General features: G+C 42.6%; 1 protein-coding gene across 1 annotated transcript in view; it reads left to right on the top strand.

Moving 5' to 3' along the window:
- The first annotated feature begins 439 nt into the window (after positions 1-439).
- The window catches only part of BTAF1 (B-TFIID TATA-box binding protein associated factor 1), a 78,150-nt gene continuing 59,173 nt past the window's right edge, over positions 440-19,416 (top strand). Inside the window, exons 1-8 of the mRNA XM_073555872.1 lie at positions 440-799; positions 1,350-1,454; positions 1,571-1,720; positions 3,946-4,088; positions 4,457-4,631; positions 4,772-4,975; positions 5,238-5,664; positions 7,280-7,470. Coding sequence (XP_073411973.1) covers positions 455-799; positions 1,350-1,454; positions 1,571-1,720; positions 3,946-4,088; positions 4,457-4,631; positions 4,772-4,975; positions 5,238-5,664; positions 7,280-7,470 — 1,740 coding nt within the window. The 5' untranslated portion in view covers positions 440-454. The remainder of the gene's footprint in view (positions 800-1,349; positions 1,455-1,570; positions 1,721-3,945; positions 4,089-4,456; positions 4,632-4,771; positions 4,976-5,237; positions 5,665-7,279; positions 7,471-19,416) is intronic.

Genomic DNA, 19,416 nt, shown 5'->3' with positions numbered 1-19,416 from the left:
CACTAAGCTAAAACTAATTTGGTTCGTGCCAGTCGAGGGGTAAATACCACTGAGGATGAGCTAACTTTTGTTGCATAGTGGCAGCATCATACACCCCCTTAAAGAAGCAATAGAGAGAGTGCCAACTATCAGCTCTTGTTTTTTTGTAATAGGACATTGTCCTCACTGAGTCCAGATTTTGTCCATGAAGTGATAGTGAAAGATCAGTCTAGGAGGAGAAAGCAGCATATATCACTGATAAAATGGGCTACTTTGCATTATATTTTATGTGCTCTATTGATATAAAAATTAAAACAGTTACTCTTTAATTAAAAAGTAAAGCAAAAACGCTACCACCTTTGTCTCTACAGCTCCTATGTGAACAGTGTCTCCATAGTAACAGAAAACAAATTCTGTGTCTCTGCAGTCTCCTGGGATATTCAGTTTGTCCGTTTAGTAGTTTTTCCAGAAGCGGATGGGTAGAAAATCACTGCAGGAGTTGCGTGTACAGAGTTTGGTAGCTGTCTTGCCATGGAGATGCATAGCTCTGCATAGAAGCTGTGAAGGAAATGTTGTAGAAAATCTCCATCTATTGCAAGGTTGGTTCATTTTCTATACATTGAGAATAAAAGTTTGCATATTATTAGCATGGCCTTTTAAAGCTATTCATAACAAACAATATAAAATTTGCCTTCAAAGTATTCAGCAATCGCTCACGACATTGGTGCCGCGGGTGTGGCCTTTCCTGCGTCATACCATTTCATCTGTTCGAAAGGCAGCTCTGGAAACCTTATGCACTTTGTTATCCACACAGGATCAGGTTGGTAATCACTACTTTATCTATTTTATTTTTTTAATTTCGGCATGGAAGGTTCCGCTTTGTAACTCTTTGGGTGGATGGTAACTAGGAAAGAAGTTTTGTACCTACTGTTGGAAAGCATGAGACCACTAATGGGTGGGATTTTTGTAGATTTGGTGATACTCAAAGTCAAATGAATATTCTGTCCAGAGCACAAATGTCAAACTCTGGCCCGCATGCCAAATCTGGCTTGCAGGGTGAGTATATTATTTGACCCAAGATGTTGGGTGACCCTGCCTGACATCACACTCTCCAACTGTAATCAGCATCCTGGATGCTGATATAATTGAAAACAATGATGGAGGAAGGAGCGTCAGCTCTCTGGAAATGGAGTTATCTTCCAGGCATCCTCTGCACTGGAGATGCAATTATCACCTGTGCAATACTAAGGAAATCCTGAAAACATGACCTGTTGTGGGGCCGTGAGGATTGGAGTAACTACTTGGGCACCACTATTCTATGCGGAGTAATAAAAAAACTAAATGCAAAATAAAGCTTTCCTCTTTTCCAGAACTGTTCAGGTTGGCTGACCCCTATCCTGCAGGACATGCTGCGGCATATATTCCAGATCTGTATTTTGGAGAGCACCCAGGAAATTCTTGACCTTATCCACAAGGTGGGATCTGCTTTAATGTTACTGCGGAGGTTTTTTTTTTTTTTTTTTTTTTTTTTTTTTTTTCTGTCCTTCATTTAGATCTGCTTTGTACTGAATTTTGCTTTTCTGTTCCCCAGGTGTGGCATGATCTAATACACAAGGCCTCGGTGCAGTATGTTGTGGCCGCGGCTTGCCCCTGGATGGGAGCATGGCTCTGTCTAATGATGCAGCCTGCTCATCTGCCTATTGATTTAAACATGCTGATAGAGGTGAAGCCTAAATCGAAGGTGAGCAATGACGTATTGACTTACTTTTTCCACGTGGAAGTAAGGTATTATTTATGCAAGTAAATATTATTTGCTTTTTAATCTTCGGCTTACTCAGTATCTAGGAGTTAGTAAATCTGTTATGCACTAAATCACTGTTCCATCTGCTACAACTTACCGTAGGCCAGAAGAAGGTGTGGTACTATCAGTAGTGGTGATTTGTGCTGCGTCTTCCTGGGTTAGGCTGCTTTCACACTTGCGTTTTTTTGCGCTGCGCCTTGTGAGCAGTCCAAACGCATGCAAAAAAAAGCTATAAGCGTTTTGCATGCGTTTGCTGTTTTTTTTGTGCATGCGATTTAACCAGTTTGTTGCCATGTTAACTCTAAAAACCGCATGCGTGCGCATGTCCTAGCGCACGCGTGCGATCCCATAGTCTAATGTTTGTTTTGCGCATTCTGTGCGCTAATGTGTGCATGCTTTTTTTGGCAGCAGTTGGGCACACAGAAAAAAGCAACATGTTGCATCTGGCGCGCCTGGGCGCACACCTGAAAAACGCAGAGCACGAAAACGCACATGAACGCGTACAAGCGCTATACCATGCGCCCGCCATGTTAAAGATAGAGCAATGAGCACGAGGCGCAGCGCTAAAAAACGCAAGTGTGAAACCAGCCTGAGTTGTATTTTTTTTTTTTTTTCTTTTAACTTTACTGTGAGTACCAAAAAGCCCATATCATGTAGCCCTCATTGTGGGGGGGGACACATGAAATCATGTGTGTACATTGCTGCCACCAGAAGAGTGACTTTAAGGCTATGTGCTCACGTATGCAAAAAATTTCTGCTCCAAAACCGGACTCCTTTCCAGAAAACGCGCGTTTTTGCACGTTTTTTCCGTGCATTTTCTGACTCCTAGAAAATAGCAAAAACGCAGACTTTTCCGCAAAATTAATGAGCATGCTGTTTTTTTTACCGCTAAGCGTTTTTGCGTGGGAAAAAACGCATCAATGAGCACAAAGTGCGGAATTCATTTAAAATTAATGGGATGCTGCTCTTATGCGTTTTTTGAAGCGTTTTGACCGGAACAAACGCTTCAAAAACTCTTATGTGGGCACACAGCCTTAGAAGCACCTTTTTAAAGAAAAAAGTCTGCTCCTCCTCAGAAGGCTACCTGCCTTCTGACATAAAGCTACTTGAAGCAAAAGTCTGGGCAAAATGGATGTCCAGTGGATACTGGGTGGATTGTTGTGCATGGTCCTCCTTTGGAGCAGACATGACTGGAGTCTGAGAGGGAATGAGACGAGAGAGAAAACAATGCCATGAACAGGGGAATGCTGCAGTGGTACGGACGTATCTGTCTTCTGAGGCAGTCTGCCTGCCATGTCCAGGAGGTGGCGGGTCTGAGTGGTCTGGCCATTCGAAAATCAATAGCACACAGGAGCTGCATATTCCAAGCTGCAGCGGGCACAGCAAAGGTGATGAGTCCAGGGACAGAGGAAGGGGTGGTGTTCTGCCGCCTTCCACGTATGACGCTGTGTGGATTCCAGCATACGGCTTAATCTTTCATCCACTCCCAGAAACAAGACTGTATGGGTGCTTAAGTATATTATTTATTGGGATGATATGGACAACAATGGGAGATAACAGATGGTATAGTAGAACAGTCGATGAATCAGAGGTTGTTGAACACCGTTATGGATGATTCAGCAGATTGTTGTACAAAATGTGGATGATTCAGGTAAAAATGGAATCCGCTTGTAATAGCAATGGTTTTGTAAAGAGCTGAGCAGGTGTGAGCTACTCAGGAGACAGCTGGAGAATGGTTGCATGTTGACCAGGGCAGAAAGAAGAGGTGGTTCTGAACAATTAACCATTTGGGGAACAGAAAATTCCTAACACATGAATAAAAGAGAAGGGCAACTTATGACACCTAATGGCCATAGCTGTAACATCACTTAAAAATATCTAGCTGAACAGGTGGGCACCTGCTGAAGTGCAGAAAGAGTTTGCGTGAGTGGTGGCCCGGTGGCAGCAGCGTACACCCATTGTTTACAGTGTCCCCCAATGAAGCCACCGAGAAAGAAGATTGCCACTTAGATGTATATGTGGACTGGCAATGTCTAGATATCGCTGCCTTTTTCTCCATACACTCCATTATGTGCATGGTATTTGTTTTTTAGATTTTTTTTTTTTTTTCCTTTTTATTCCTTGAGGAAAGCTGGTTACTAACTTTAATTTTGATTTTAATCTAGGAAAAAGCTGCTGGAAAACTCCGTCAAGGCCAATGCCAAACAAAAGAGGTTGCACAGGAATATATTGCCGGCTCAGACAGCATGACTGAAGATTCTGCCACCAGAGATTACTTGGTGACCCGAGCACGTATGGCTGCTGCCAAGTCAGTATAGCAATTTGTGTTCTCAATGTGGGGGAAACATTGGTCCTACTACATTGGAGTGGAGGGCTGATTTTTAATTCCATTGCATCTTTGTGGCATTTTTGATAATTATGAAACAACTTTTTGGATTAAAAAAAAAATGAAATAATCCATCCAGCTCTTATTAGTCTGTGTGCACTTAATGATGTGGCGAAGTACATGGTCTAACCTGTCACTTTAAAACTATGCTGTATGATTTACCTGGCATAGTATTATAAATGTTCTCATCCAAAATGATTAACAAAGCATTGACTCGCCATGGTATGAATACTGTATTTCGGCTATCGTCCATATCAATAAGCTGCTTTTTCAATCCTCCCCCCTTTTAGGTTGCTGGGATCATTATGCTGCTGTATTTGTGATCTCTGTGTCAATATGGCCACTCAGGAAATAAAGCCTGCTGAATCATTAGCTCAGTTGCTCCTCTTTCATCTAAACTCCAAGTCTGCCTTACAAAGGATTAGCGTGGCCCTTGTTATCTGCGAGTGGGCTGCCTTGCAGAAGGTAATGAGCTGGTTTATTTGGTAAATTTGAGTGCCTATCAAAGGGACTGTTGCAAAATCTACATGACAGACTGTGAATGTGTGCGTTTTTTTTAAGGTAACAAATTCCTCCCATTTTATTGATATTTATTTTTTAAATAGGAATGTAAAACGGTGTCCCTTGCAGTGCAGCCACGTCTGCTTGCCGTCTTATCCGAACACTTATATTATGATGAAATAGCGATCCCTTTCACACGGATGCAGAATGAGTGCAAGCAGCTGATTTCCTCCCTTGCAGAAGCAAATGTAGACATTCGGAGCAAAGTAAACCGCAGTGTATTTACTATAGACCAAGCTAATGACCTGGTGAGTTTTGTTTTGAATTTTTTTTTTTTTTTTTTTTTTTTTTTTTTTTTGGTGGGGGGGATGACAAAATGGGATGAAGTCTTTAATCTATTCAAGCCATTATGCTTATTTAGTAAATCTGTTCCCCCACCTATAATAACTCCTGCCGTACTCGGTTATCGCTCTGCCCCAATCTCCAATACTTCAGAGCAATTTCTAATTTATAGCTTGCACATTGTGTACAGACCTGGCCTATAAACCCATGTGTTTGGTGAATTCCTAGGTGACGGCAGTGTTCAATGAAGCAACCGATCCTCTTCGGGCCAATGCTAAAGTTTACCAGCAACTAGATGGAAAAAGGCAACAAGTACAGATGACTGTAATGGAAACCAACCAGGAATGGCAAGTCCTGCAGCTGAGGGTGCACACATGTGCTGCCTGTGCAATAGTCAACCTCATGCAGCTACCAGAGAAACTTAATCCCATAATCAAGCCATTAATGGAGTCCATTAAAAAGGAAGAGAACACGGTGGTGCAGAACTACGCAGCTTCTTGTATTGCTAAACTTCTTCAGCAATGTACCTCAAGGACTCCCAGTCCAAACTCCAAAATTGTTAAAAATCTTTGTAGTTCAGTGTGTGTGGATTCCAGTATCACCCCCTCCGTGACCTGTCCTGCCCCAGCCTTCAACAACGTGGACCATCTCAGAGGTACAGTGACAGGTCTGTTGTATGCTGGTATAACCCTAGGAGTGACAGACTATAACAGCAGGGTTAATAAGTGGACGGATGCTTTGGTACAGATGTATATAATGGGCGTAATAAATATGGGAGTCTGCCAATTGCAGAATTACACCATTATCAAAGGGGAATTATCTACTTCTGTGTCCAACCTAATAGTGAGACATCCACACCCTCTTTTAATAGACGCCACCAATTTTTTTTTTCTTTTATTTAATCACTAACTTCCAGTGCTGTCAGTCCCGTTCTCTTCCCAATGCCTATCAAACCACAGTTGGAGGGTCACTCTCGCAGCAGACAGTATGCAAAGGTCTGCCTCTCCCTTCTCTGCACTTAGATGTCAGCTTCTCCAGCGATACGCCATCCATTTTGTTTCATATTCACTCAGACTACCTACCTAGTCTTAAGAAATGGAACCTCTAAGACTTTTGGAGGAGAGGATTCAGATCCAGAATTATACATAGATGATGAGCTGTGCACCAAAAGGCTATCACAGTAGATGTGAAGCCTCTGGGAATCCCTTACATATAGTTTGGGCTATAGGTCCGTTTACAATGATTGACCCGGTGCAACCATGAGACCATTGATAATTCTTTGGTCAGTCTGTGGAAAGAGGACATTAAAACACCACTGATCTGCAGAGTAAATCAAACCGTAACAGATTGCTTCAGAAAATAGGCTCTCGTAGAACAATCTTTAGCATTGCATAAAACATTTTCACCTGATGAACGAGCTTGTTCTTTTACTGATCAGCAGCGAACGCTCGTTTCACAATTAAAGCTGCATTTTTACTGAAAAGTAGTCCCTTTTGCTACTGGGTTTCATTAGAAATGTGGTGGTTGCCTTCCACAGCTGCTGTAGTGTACTACATATTGCTGGCTGTAGTAAGTGTCATCTGAGAATCTGTTAGAGAACTCTTCTGACAGTTTATAGCGCTTATCGTCCTTTCTCTCCGCTCCTCACCTGATTTATGACCAACCACAAAGTCCATTTTCTCTTTCATGTGATCATAAATCAGATGAGGACTCAAAGAAAGATGAGGGCTCTAAATTCTCCCATCAGAGTAAGCTCAAAGATTCTCACATCTCCTTCTGCAGCCTACCATACATTGCAATAGAGAAACACCGTTGCAAAAAACCAAAGCATTCACTTATCACTCATACCTGGAACACTGATAAAGGCCCTGTTTTCTATGAAAACTTTGATCGTTTGTATAAAGGCGTTAGTCTTTTTTCTGCACTCCATGAAACCTTTCGAAGATCTCTGCTTGTTATTCCACCCCCCCCCCCTCAAAAAAAAAACAAAAAAAAAAAAACCTGTCCTGATTTACGTCCAATTGACGGGTGCCATATACTTTATCAGGGTTTCAGGGTTTTCTACTATGTCAGACTTGGCCGATAAGGGGTTTCCATCACTCGGGTGTAATTGAGACTTTCTAGCGACTGATTGGAAGCAATGATCTTGAAATGATTAAGGCTTGAAAATGAGCGTAATCAAGATGAGTAAATTTGGTTAAGGAAATTACTATATGAAAATTGATGTAAATAACTTGCTCCAAGTTATGACACTTTACTTTCTAATAAAGGATCAAATTCCGAAAAAGATGGTGCCTGCATCACAGTCACGAAACACCGAGGAATAGTTACCCTCTACCGACATCAACAAGCTGCTTTTGCAGTCACCAGCAGACGAGGCCCAATTCCTAAAGCAGCGAGGTCCCAGGTGGCAGACTTGCCCACAGGAAGCGGAGTCCACCCTCCCGCCGAGTGTGAAGAGGTATTTGTAATCCTTCATATTGTCTTGCAATCTCTAAGGCTAAGTGCACACGTTGCAGAAAATTTCTAAAAACCGCTAAAAATAAGGTGCACAGTCATTTCTATGCATTTTGCACTTTTTGTGCACATTGATGCGGTTTTTACCGCAGCGGTTTCTAAAAGCATGGGAGAAGCCTAAACCGCGGAAAAAAAGCAAAATTAATGTGCATGCTGCGGTTTTTACCGCGATGCGGTTTTTTCGCGGTAAAAAACGCATCAATGTGCACAAAAAGTGCAAAATGCATAGAAATGACTGTGCACCTTATTTTTAGCTGTTTTATAGCGGTTTTATAGTGAAAACCGCGGTAAAAACAGCTAAAAAAACGCTGTGTGTGAACACAGCCTAACTCAAGGGAGGGTAAAGAACCCTTCTATTAAATCCAGGAACAGAAGGTGTGCTAAGGAATAGTCAATGATCATTAGTGAAGAACGACATTTAAAGGGAACCTGATTCATGCTACCCAAACTGCAGGCAACATGATCTGGAGCCTGGCTGCATGATTTTAGCCAGGTATATTTTGCTCTAAAATTCTTGGGCAGAGCAGGCTCTAGTCTGGCAACGACTCTGGATGGCTTCTCCCTGCACATCTGTGATTGAAAGGTGTCTCTTTACCTATGGGAGAGACTTGTCAGTCACCTGCAGCAATGCTTGGGAAAGTGGCGGTAGGTGGAGTCAAACTAGTGTTCTCTGGTCAATCATGCCTGAGCATTTCAGAGAGAAAAAAAGACCCAGGCCTTAATCGTGCAATTTGGCTCCGATTTTCATTCTGTGTCTGTTGTAGGCAACATGAATCAGGCTTCCTCTAACCCCTTCAAAACATGAGGCTTAACCACCTTGGGCAGGCTGAATTTCTTTTTGCTCTCATTTGCCATAAGCTGCTGTTGGTTTTCCAGAAATAGTATTTTCCCTTCACCCATGACAGCACCACATGAGAGAGAGGCATCCGCCGCGCCAGGACAGGAACCTACTGAAATATAAGGGGCGGCACCTCTCCCCCGCTTCAGTTGGGTTCCTGTCCTGGAGCGGGATCCCAGGCTGACAGCGGCGGTGCCTGCCATGGATGAAGACATGGACCCAGGGCCGTCCCGGCGCGGGAAGAGCAGGTCAGCTTACCTGCAGCGCTGGCCGTCGGCGCCTGAAAGCGCAGTCCCCGGGGTTCCTCCAGCAGGCCCCGGGTTCGTGCGGGTGCGGTAAGGCGGCCTCCATTCGGGGCGCTCCCCCGTGCCTCCCTCCCCCTGCGCGCGCGCCCGCTCGCTCCTCCCTGGGACAGGGGAAGCCGGGCGCGACTTCCGGCGCCTGACGTCAGTGGCGCGGTGCAGCTTGGGTATGCGCCGGCTGACGTCACGGACGCGACGGACATGGCGCCTAGTGCGGCGCCGGCCACAAAAGAAGAAGAAAACAAAAGAAGAATGGCCGGCGGTCGCAGGGGGGTGGGTCAAAGGGATCGCTAACCGGGGCCTATTTAAAGGAGGCAAGGAGCAGAACGGCCGGGCTGTTACAATGGGGTCACAGCAGGAACGCTCACCGTCCCCACTGTCTCTACCCCCGTCGCAGACCTCGGCACGGAAGCACGGTAGCCGTTCGAGCGGTAAGAGCAGCAGCCGTCCGAGCCACAGATCAAATGATTCCTCGAGATCGAGAGAACACAGACCACATGCTCCAGCGCAGCCTTCCAGCCCGGTACCCGTTTTTGTGGGTGGTGAGTGGATCTTCGTGAATGTTAGACCATTATTAATAGGGTCCTTTTTGTGTGTTATTTGCTTCCTTAGGTGAAAGGCAAAAAAGCAGGGAGCAAAAGAAATAATAGGGAGTGTGCAATATGCCAGAACCCCCTAGCGAAAGATTGGCAAAACCTTTGCGCTAGCTGTATACAGCAAACAGTGGAGGAGGAAGTGCCGAGCCTAGCAACTCACCTCAGATCTGTCATAAAATCAGAGGTGGAAGGTTCACTTAAATTATTATTAAAGAAAAAGAAAAAAAGTAGAAGAAACTCCCCAAGTTCTTCATCAGACTCCTCCTCGTCCGAATATCAGGTTGAGCGCATGTCCTCTTCCTCCTCGGATAGTGACACTGGGGGTAGACCGTGTTTTCCGGTTGAGGATACTGATAGTCTCCTTAAAGCCATTAGGTCAACTATGGGCCTTCAGGAGGAAAAAGCGACCAAATCCCTAGAAGATGTAATGTTTGGTGGGTTACAGGAAAAGAAGAAACGCACCTTTCCAGTTAATGAAAAAGTCCAGGCGCTCATCGAAAGGGAGTGGAAGAAGCCTGAAGAATCAGGTAGCCTTCCTTCCTCCTCAAAAAGGAGATATCCCTTTGACCCTAAGGATACGGAAATATGGGACAAGGTCCCAAAAATCGATGCGGCGGTATCCAGGTCATCCAAGAGGTCGGCCCTGCCCCTAGAAGACTCAGGAGTACTAAGAGATCCACTAGATAAGAAAGCAGACTCCTACCTAAGGCATGCTTGGGAAGCAACAGCGGGGGGACTAAAACCTGCGATAGCCGGTACCTGCACAGCCCGGTCTTTAATGATCTGGCTACATCAGCTAGAAGAAAAAATTGCTTCCAAGATGTCTAGGGAGAAAATTTTAGGAGACCTGTATCTGCTACACGGAGCAGCCGCCTTTTTAGCCGACACCTCGGCCGATTCCATGAGGTTGACGGCGAGAGCAGCGGGACTATCAAATGCTGCAAGGCGTGCATTATGGCTTAAAGGGTGTCCGGGAGATCTACAATCAAAAGCCAAATTATGCTCCCTTCCATGTGATGGACAATTTCTCTTTGGAAAAAATCTGGACGAAATCCTAGAAAAAGCGGGTGATAAGAAGGGCTTCCCCAGGTTTCAGGGAGATCAAAGACGACCGCCCTTTCGGAGGGGGAAATTCAATAGAGGCCGGCCTCCGGGAGATCGGAAAAGATGGGAAGACAAGAGGAAGAAAGAGTCTGGATTCATGTTCGGGGGAGCCGCTTCATCCGCAAAAAAGTCCCCTCAATGACGCCGGCATCCCCGTAGGGGGGAGACTGATGCTGTTTGGTCAGGCCTGGGAAAATATATCTTCCAATACTTGGATTTTAAACATCATAAAGGAAGGTTTAAAATTCCCCTTTTTTCAACAGCCAAGAGCATCGTTTGTGGTGACCCCCGTCAGGAGAGGGGTAGAAGAACAGTTGGCCTTAGAGGCAGAGATCCTAAGCCTGCTGGACAAACATGTCCTGATCGAGGTCCCAAGAGGACAGGAAAGAAGGGGTTTCTACTCGCCCCTCTTTCTAATAAAAAAACCGGATCATTCGTTCAGGACGATTATAAACCTGAGAGGCCTCAACCGTTGGATACAGAACCAAACCTTCAAAATGGAGTCAGTGACTTCAGCTATAAGGCTGTTACACCACAACTGTTTCATGGCGGTAGTCGATCTAAAGGATGCTTACTACCACATCCCGATCCATTCAGAATACCAAAAATACTTAAGGGTAGCGCTCTACATTCGGGGCAACCTCAAACATTTTCAGTTCAGAGCCCTTCCATTCGGCATATCCATAGCACCGAGGGTGTTTACAAAAGTAGTTGCAGAGATGACAGCATTCCTCCGCATCCACAACACAATTATAATACCCTACCTAGACGATTTTCTAATTGTGGGCAACTCAGAACGTCACTGCACAGAGCAAGTAGAAAGGGTGATAGATACCCTACGGAATCTTGGCTGGATGGTGAATGTCAAGAAGTCAAGGCTACAACCCTTACAAAGGCAAATGTTCTTAGGTTTCATCTTGGACTCAAATCAACAAATTTGTCTCTTACCAGACGCCAAGGTGGAAAAGGTAAGGGATATGATCTTGGCAACAATAGATCAACCTCACACGACCCTGAGAGGGGCAATGTCCTTGTTAGGCACTCTGACAGCCTGTATCCCAGCGGGCAGATGGGCACAATTTCATACCCGTCAACTACAAGCAGAGGTTCTATCAGCACAGAAGTCGCTAAAAGGCTGTTTAGAAGGAATATTTAGAAAATTAGGAAGGGGAAAGGGAAATTTTGTGCTCACCAAAATAGTCCTGTAAGCCGGTCGTGCCTAGGGATCAAATGGCTGACCACCATGTGTTGCAAACATGAAGAGAGAAGGAAGATCCGGCACTGGAGACTTAAAATCCACGATAAGTTTTATTCACATAATTTCATGATAAAACCATAAAGGGGAAAACAGACCCCCCACGCCTGACGCGTTTCGAACCTTACACTAGGTTCTTCCTCAGAGACATGAAACAAAACAGTTCACAAAATGATTATAAACATTCCTAATCAGCAGAGGGACTCCACACATGTGTATAATCAAAGAGGCAGACAACTAAGCCCTCAAATCACTGGTGGAGTCACTCCCTTGCAAGAAAGAAAAAAAAAAAGGAAAAGACCAATACAACAATGGACAAGACATAGAATAAATAAAAACATGTGCAATACACACGTATAAATGCATAAATACATAGCAACTATCAAATGACAAACAGAAAAAAAAAAAAAAACCCCAAAAAAAAATAAATAAAAAACAGCAAAAATCTCAGCACTCAATAGAAATACATAAGATCATTTCTATAATTTAGACCTTGCGGATATCGTGCATCAAGCGCAAGTATCCAGAAGGCTTCCCGACAGTGTAGTAATTGTTCCCAGTCACCCCCTCTGGGGGGTTTCAATACCCGTTCTATTCCCTTAACTTTAAGACTGCATAAATTACCCTTGTGTATTTCAAGGAAATGTTTGGACAAGCCAGACACATTCCTACGACTGGACATAGACTCTGGATTAGAAGCGGTGATGTGCTCACTTAGTCTCCTCTTCAGGCTGCGTGTGGTACAGCCAATGTAATATAAACTGCACAATGTGCACTCTGCCATATACACTAAGTGTGTGGTGTTACAATTCATGTAGGTTTTAATTTTGTAGGTTTGTTGTGTACTAAAATTAACAAATCTATCTGTAATATCCATATAGCGGCACAAACCACACAATTTTTCACCACACTTATAATTACCCAAGTAATTTAACCACGTAGGTTTAGTGCAATCAGACAAATACAATGAGGGGGACAAAAAATGACTCAAATTTTTAGCTCTCTTTGGAACACACCTATGTCCACCAGCCAATATCTGCGATAAGACTGGATCTTGATGCAGTAAGGGAAGATGTTTGTTTATGATTTTAATAACACCCTTGTAATCTGAACTGAAAGCGGTAGAAAAAGTGGGAATATTTTTATTTTGATTAGTGTGTACAATGTCATTCTGCAATAAACTACTCCTAGTTTTGTTATCCACTTTCTTAATAGCCCTGTTTAACATCCAGTTCTTATAACCCCTTTTTGATAGCCTGGTGCAAATTTTACGACGCTCGGATTCATAAAGAGCGTCATTAGAGCATGATCTTTTGGCACGGATTAATTCACCCAACGGTAAATTTCGTATCACATGTGGCGGGTGACAACTATCCGCATGCAATATGGCATTACCACTGGTATCTTTTCTATATAGGGAAGTATTTATATTCCCCGTTTTGACATCTCCCATAATTTTAACATCCAGATATGTGGCACAAATGCCATGTATTTCGTGGGTGAATTTAATATTCAAAGAATTAGTCCCAATATACTCAAAAAACTTAAGCATGCCAGGAGAGGGAGATGCATCACAACGATCAAACCACAATAGGATCACGTCATCAATGTATCTCCCCCACCACAATACATTGTCTAAATAGGGATTATCCATAGTATATATATATATTTGTTCTCCCAAAAGGACATATATAAGTTGGCCAGAGTAGGAGAGAATTTTGACCCCATCGGGCAGCCACACACCTGAAGATAGTACTTAGTGTCAAATTTGAAAAAATTGGTGTTCAAAAGATGTTGTAACGCCATAATGATAAATTTTTTAAGATCAGAACTGAAATTACTTTCTTCAGTCAAAATGGTGGAAACAGCAGATAATGCCAAATCATGAGGTATACATGAATATAGAGCAACAACATCACATGTTATCCATGTGTGGTGAGGCCCCCATGCAACCTCCTGAAGTGCCTGCAGAAGCTGTTTGGTGTCTCTAATGTGACCTGGTGTTTTCAAAACCAAAGGTTGTAATTTTCTGTCTATCCACTCGGAGAGTTTTTCATTAACCCCTCCAATACCGGCCACTATGGGCCTGAAAGGTGGAGGAAACACGCCTTTATGAATTTTGGGTAAGGCGTGAAATACAGGACACACTGGTTTATCCACATATAAAAAATCAGCCATGCGCTTGTCCAATACTCCCAAAGCAAGACCCTCCTGCAAAATCACAGATAAACCCTGCTGAATACAGCTTGTAGGATCATTGTTGAGAGGATGATATGTATTAATATCAGATAACATGGATAAAATTTCATTGCGATATAGTAGTGAGTCTAGAATCACCACTGACCCCCCTTTGTCTGATTGGCGGACTACTATATGTTGGTTCTTACTTAGTAAATGAAGCGCATGCTGCTCAATTACAGATAAATTCATACAAGACTGCACATCTGAATCCAACAGAGATTTAACATCACGTTCTATTGCCCTCTGGAAAGTATCCATAATGGGCACTCTAGATATCAGGGGATAAAAAGTGGGGTTAGATATCTGTACATTTGTGTCACATTGTACTGCTGTATGTTGATTTGTATTCTCCAAACTAGACAACATGTCAAACATAATTTGATCTCTAACAGGAGCAGCAAGTGGCAACAAATCAACATTGTTTGAACTCAAGGATGATATATCAGAAAATTGATTACCAATACCAGAATCAGGAGTAAAGAAATGTCTCTTAACTGTTAATAATCGCACGAATCGATTGACATCACATAATGTTTGAAACAAATCCCCTCTACATGTAGGAACAAAGGAAAGTCCTCTCTTCAAAACGCTCAGCTGAGCTTCACTCAGTATGGTAGCTGAAATGTTTATAACTGTAAACTCATCAGACGCAGCAATGTTACCGTTTATTTCCTCCAATGATTCACATTCCGCAGACCATATTGATGCTTTCTTCTTACGTCGACGTCCACCTCGCCTTGTTTTCTTTGATCGTTTTTTGAGTGTGATGTTAAAGGTAACACCCAGTTAGAGTCCATTGAACCCTCAGAAGTAGTAGGTGAATTAAAAGACTGTTCACATGAGGAAAAACTGACGTTACTACGGAATGATTGATTCCTCTTGAGAATAGATCTAGGCTTATACGGAGTGAATTGTTTCCAAGCATAAACCATATTAGAGTCATAGTCCCTGCGATCACGCAGGAACTTATTTTTCTTGGACTTGGTAATGCCGCTTTCCAAATTATCAATATTAGCATGTAATCGTTCATAGCTCTTAGAAAATGTCATATGATCAGAAAATACATCCAACTTAGACTCCAAATCTTTGATGGAAGCTTCAATGTTGGTCAATTTGACAGATTCTTCCTCCACAATAAGAGACATTAGTTTCAAAGAGCATTCACTCAAAATATCATTCCACTTCTGTAGAAAGGTATCATTATAAATCACAGTCGGTACCTTCTTTAATCTCAAACCTCGCGGTATCATCTTATGACTAACGTATTTCTCAAGAGTCACTGAATCCCACCAGGTTTTAAGGTGAGAAGTCATCTTTCTCTCCAACTCAGAGAAAAGTGAATGCATGTCCATACTAATCTTATCCTCATTATCAGAGGAAATGCCAAATAATTCATCAGCTTTTTTTCTTAACAAGCAAGTTGCTGTAATATTTTTAGTCCCGGCTTGCATGTTAACAAATGTGCGGCTTGATGGGAGCACAGTTAGTCAGTATATTTAGAAAATTAGGAAGGGGAAAGGGAAATTTTGTGCTCACCAAAATAGTCCTGTAAGCCGGTCGTGCCTAGGGATCAAATGGCTGACCACCATGTGTTGCAAACATGAAGAGAGAAGGAAGATCCGGCACTGGAGACTTAAAATCCACGATAAGTTTTATTCACATAATTTCATGATAAAACCCTAAAGGGGAAAACAGACCCCCCACGCCTGACGCGTTTCGAACCTTACACCAGGTTCTTCCTCAGAGACATGAAACAAAACAGTTCACAAAATGATTATAAACATTCCTAATCAGCAGAGGGACTCCACACATGTGTATAATCAAAGAGGCAGACAACTAAGCCCTCAAATCACTGGTGGAGTCACTCCCTTGCAAGAAGAAAGAAAAAAAAAAAAAAGGAAAAGACCAATACAACAATGGACAAGACATAGAATAAATAAAAACATGTGCAATACACACGTATAAATGCATAAATACATAGCAACTTTTTATCCCCTGATATCTAGAGTGCCCATTATGGATACTTTCCAGAGGGCAATAGAACGTGATGTTAAATCTCTGTTGGATTCAGATGTGCAGTCTTGTATGAATTTATCTGTAATTGAGCAGCATGCGCTTCATTTACTAAGTAAGAACCAACATATAGTAGTCCGCCAATCAGACAAAGGGGGGTCAGTGGTGATTCTAGACTCACTACTATATCGCAATGAAATTTTATCCATGTTATCTGATATTAATACATATCATCCTCTCAACAATGATCCTACAAGCTGTATTCAGCAGGGTTTATCTGTGATTTTGCAGGAGGGTCTTGCTTTGGGAGTATTGGACAAGCGCATGGCTGATTTTTTTATATGTGGATAAACCAGTGTGTCCTGTATTTCACGCCTTACCCAAAATTCATAAAGGCGTGTTTCCTCCACCTTTCAGGCCCATAGTGGCCGGTATTGGAGGGGTTAATGAAAAACTCTCCGAGTGGATAGACAGAAAATTACAACCTTTGGTTTTGAAAACACCAGGTCACATTAGAGACACCAAACAGCTTCTGCAGGCACTTCAGGAGGTTGCATGGGGGCCTCACCACACATGGATAACATGTGATGTTGTTGCTCTATATTCATGTATACCTCATGATTTGGCATTATCTGCTGTTTCCACCATTTTGACTGAAGAAAGTAATTTCAGTTCTGATCTTAAAAAATTTATCATTATGGCGTTACAACATCTTTTGAACACCAATTTTTTCAAATTTGACACTAAGTACTATCTTCAGGTGTGTGGCTGCCCGATGGGGTCAAAATTCTCTCCTACTCTGGCCAACTTATATATGTCCTTTTGGGAGAACAAATATATATATACTATGGATAATCCCTATTTAGACAATGTATTGTGGTGGGGGAGATACATTGATGACGTGATCCTATTGTGGTTTGATCGTTGTGATGTATCTCCCTCTCCTGGCATGCTTGAGTTTTTTGAGTATATTGGGAGTAATTCTTTGAATATTAAATTCACCCACAAAATACATGGCATTTGTGCCACATATCTGGATGTTAAAATTATGGGAGATGTCAAAACGGGGAATATAAATACTTCCCTATATAGAAAAGATACCAGTGGTAATGCCATATTGCATGCGGATAGTTGTCACCCGCCACATGTGATACGAAATTTACCGTTGGGTGAATTAATCCGTGCCAAAAGATCATGCTCTAATGATGCTCTTTATGAATCCGAGCGTCGTAAAATTTGCACCAGGCTATCAAAAAGGGGTTATAAGAACTGGATGTTAAACAGGGCTATTAAGAAAGTGGATAACAAAACTAGGAGTAGTTTATTGCAGAATGACATTGTACACACTAATCAAAATAAAAATATTCCCACTTTTTCTACCGCTTTCAGTTCAGATTACAAGGGTGTTATTAAAATCATAAATAAACATCTTCCCTTACTGCATCAAGATCCAGTCTTATCGCAGATATTGGCTGGTGGACATAGGTGTGTTCCAAAGAGAGCTAAAAATTTGAGTCATTTTTTTGTCCCCCTCATTGTATTTGTCTGATTGCACTAAACCTACGTGGTTAAATTACTTGGGCAATTATAAGTGTGGTGAAAAATTGTGTGGTTTGTGCCGCTATATGGATATTACAGATAGATTTGTTAATTTTAGTACACAACAAACCTACAAAATTAAAACCTACATGAATTGTAACACCACACACTTGGTGTATATGGCAGAGTGCACATTGTGCAGTTTATATTACATTGGCTGTACCACACGCAGCCTGAAGAGGAGACTAAGTGAGCACATCACCGCTTCTAATCCAGAGTCTATGTCCAGTCGTAGGAATGTGTCTGGCTTGTCCAAACATTTCCTTGAAATACACAAGGGTAATTTATGCAGTCTTAAAGTTAAGGGAATAGAACGGGTATTGAAACCCCCCAGAGGGGGTGACTGGGAACATTTACTACACTGTCGGGAAGCCTTCTGGATACTTGCGCTTGATGCACGATATCCGCAAGGTCTAAATTATAGAAATGATCTTATGTATTTCTATTGAGTGCTGAGATTTTTGCTGTTTTTTTATTTATTTATTTTTTTTTGTTTTATATTTTTTTTTTTTTTTTTTTTTGGGGGGGGGTTTTCTGTTTGTCATTTGATAGTTGCTATGTATTTATGCATTTATACGTGTGTATTGCACATGTTTTTATTTATTCTATGTCTTGTCCATTGTTGTATTGGTCTTTTCCTTTTTTTTTTTTTCTTTCTTCTTGCAAGGGAGTGACTCCACCAGTGATTTGAGGGCTTAGTTGTCTGCCTCTTTGATTATACACATGTGTGGAGTCCCTCTGCTGATTAGGAATGTTTATAATCATTTTGTGAACTGTTTTGTTTCATGTCTCTGAGGAAGAACCTAGTGTAAGGTTCGAAACGCGTCAGGCGTGGGGGGTCTGTTTTCCCCTTTATGGTTTTAACATGAAATTATGTGAATAAAACTTATCGTGGATTTTATTAAGACTCCAGTGCCGGATCTTCCTTCTCTCTTCATGTTTAGAAGGAAGGCTGGAACTTTCCGTAAAAACCAAAGGAGATCTCAGATGGTGGCTAGACAGAGCAAACCTACTAACAGGGACATCGTGGCAGAAGCCAGTGTCCGACGTGATAATGACAGACGCAAGCTCCTCGGGGTGGGGAGCGCACCTAAGGGGACAGGTAGCCCAGGGACCCTGGGGACACCTAGAGCAAAACGCATCCTCCAACCTAAGAGAGCTACGGGCAGTAAACAGCCCTAAGGATATTCATGCCCACTCTAGAAGGCCGCAATGTCCGGATTATGTCGGACAACAGTAGCCTACATCAACCACCAGGGAGGGACAAGGTCACGCTCCCTAATGCACGAAACCAACGAGATCTTTCACAGGGCAGAGAGACACCTACACTCCCTATCAGCCCTACACATCAGAGGGGTAGAAAACACACAAGCCGATTTCCTAAGCCGCAACACACTAAAACGGGGAATGGACCCTGAATCGGGTAGTGTTCCAAAAGATAGTACATCTTTGGGGAGAGCCAATAATAGACCTCTTTGCCAACAGAAGCAACAGGCAGGTAAAAAGATTCTGTTCACTGAACCCAAAGAAAGAGCCATGGGCAGTGGACGCTTTGCAAATTCCGTGGGATTTCAAGCTAAGTTATGCCTTTCCTCTGGTAGCTCTAATCCCAGTAGTAGTGAAAAAGATAAGGGAAGATCAGGCCAGAGTGATCTTAATAGCCCCGTTCTGGCCAAAAAGGCCATGGTTCTCACTACTACAGATAATGTCCCTCTCAGATCCGTGGGTACTGCCAGAGATTGCAGACCTGCTAGCTCAGGGTCCGGTATTCCACTCGCAAGTCAAGGGGTTCCATCTAACGGCGTGGAATTTGAAAGGTCACTTTTAAGTAGTAGAGGATTCTCCCCTGGGTTGGTGGCTACACTGATGAAAAGTAGGAAGCCAGTAACAACTAATATATACGGTAGAATATGGAATAAGTTTCTGCAGTTTCTGGGGAAAC

This window comes from Dendrobates tinctorius, unplaced genomic scaffold (genome assembly GCF_039654945.1).
Source record: "Dendrobates tinctorius isolate UK_male_01 unplaced genomic scaffold, ASM3965494v1 ptg000230l, whole genome shotgun sequence".
NCBI classification, from domain to species: Eukaryota; Metazoa; Chordata; class Amphibia; order Anura; family Dendrobatidae; genus Dendrobates; species Dendrobates tinctorius.
The sequence above is the reverse complement of the archived record's forward strand: the minus strand, read 5'-3'. Positions and strand labels throughout refer to the sequence as shown.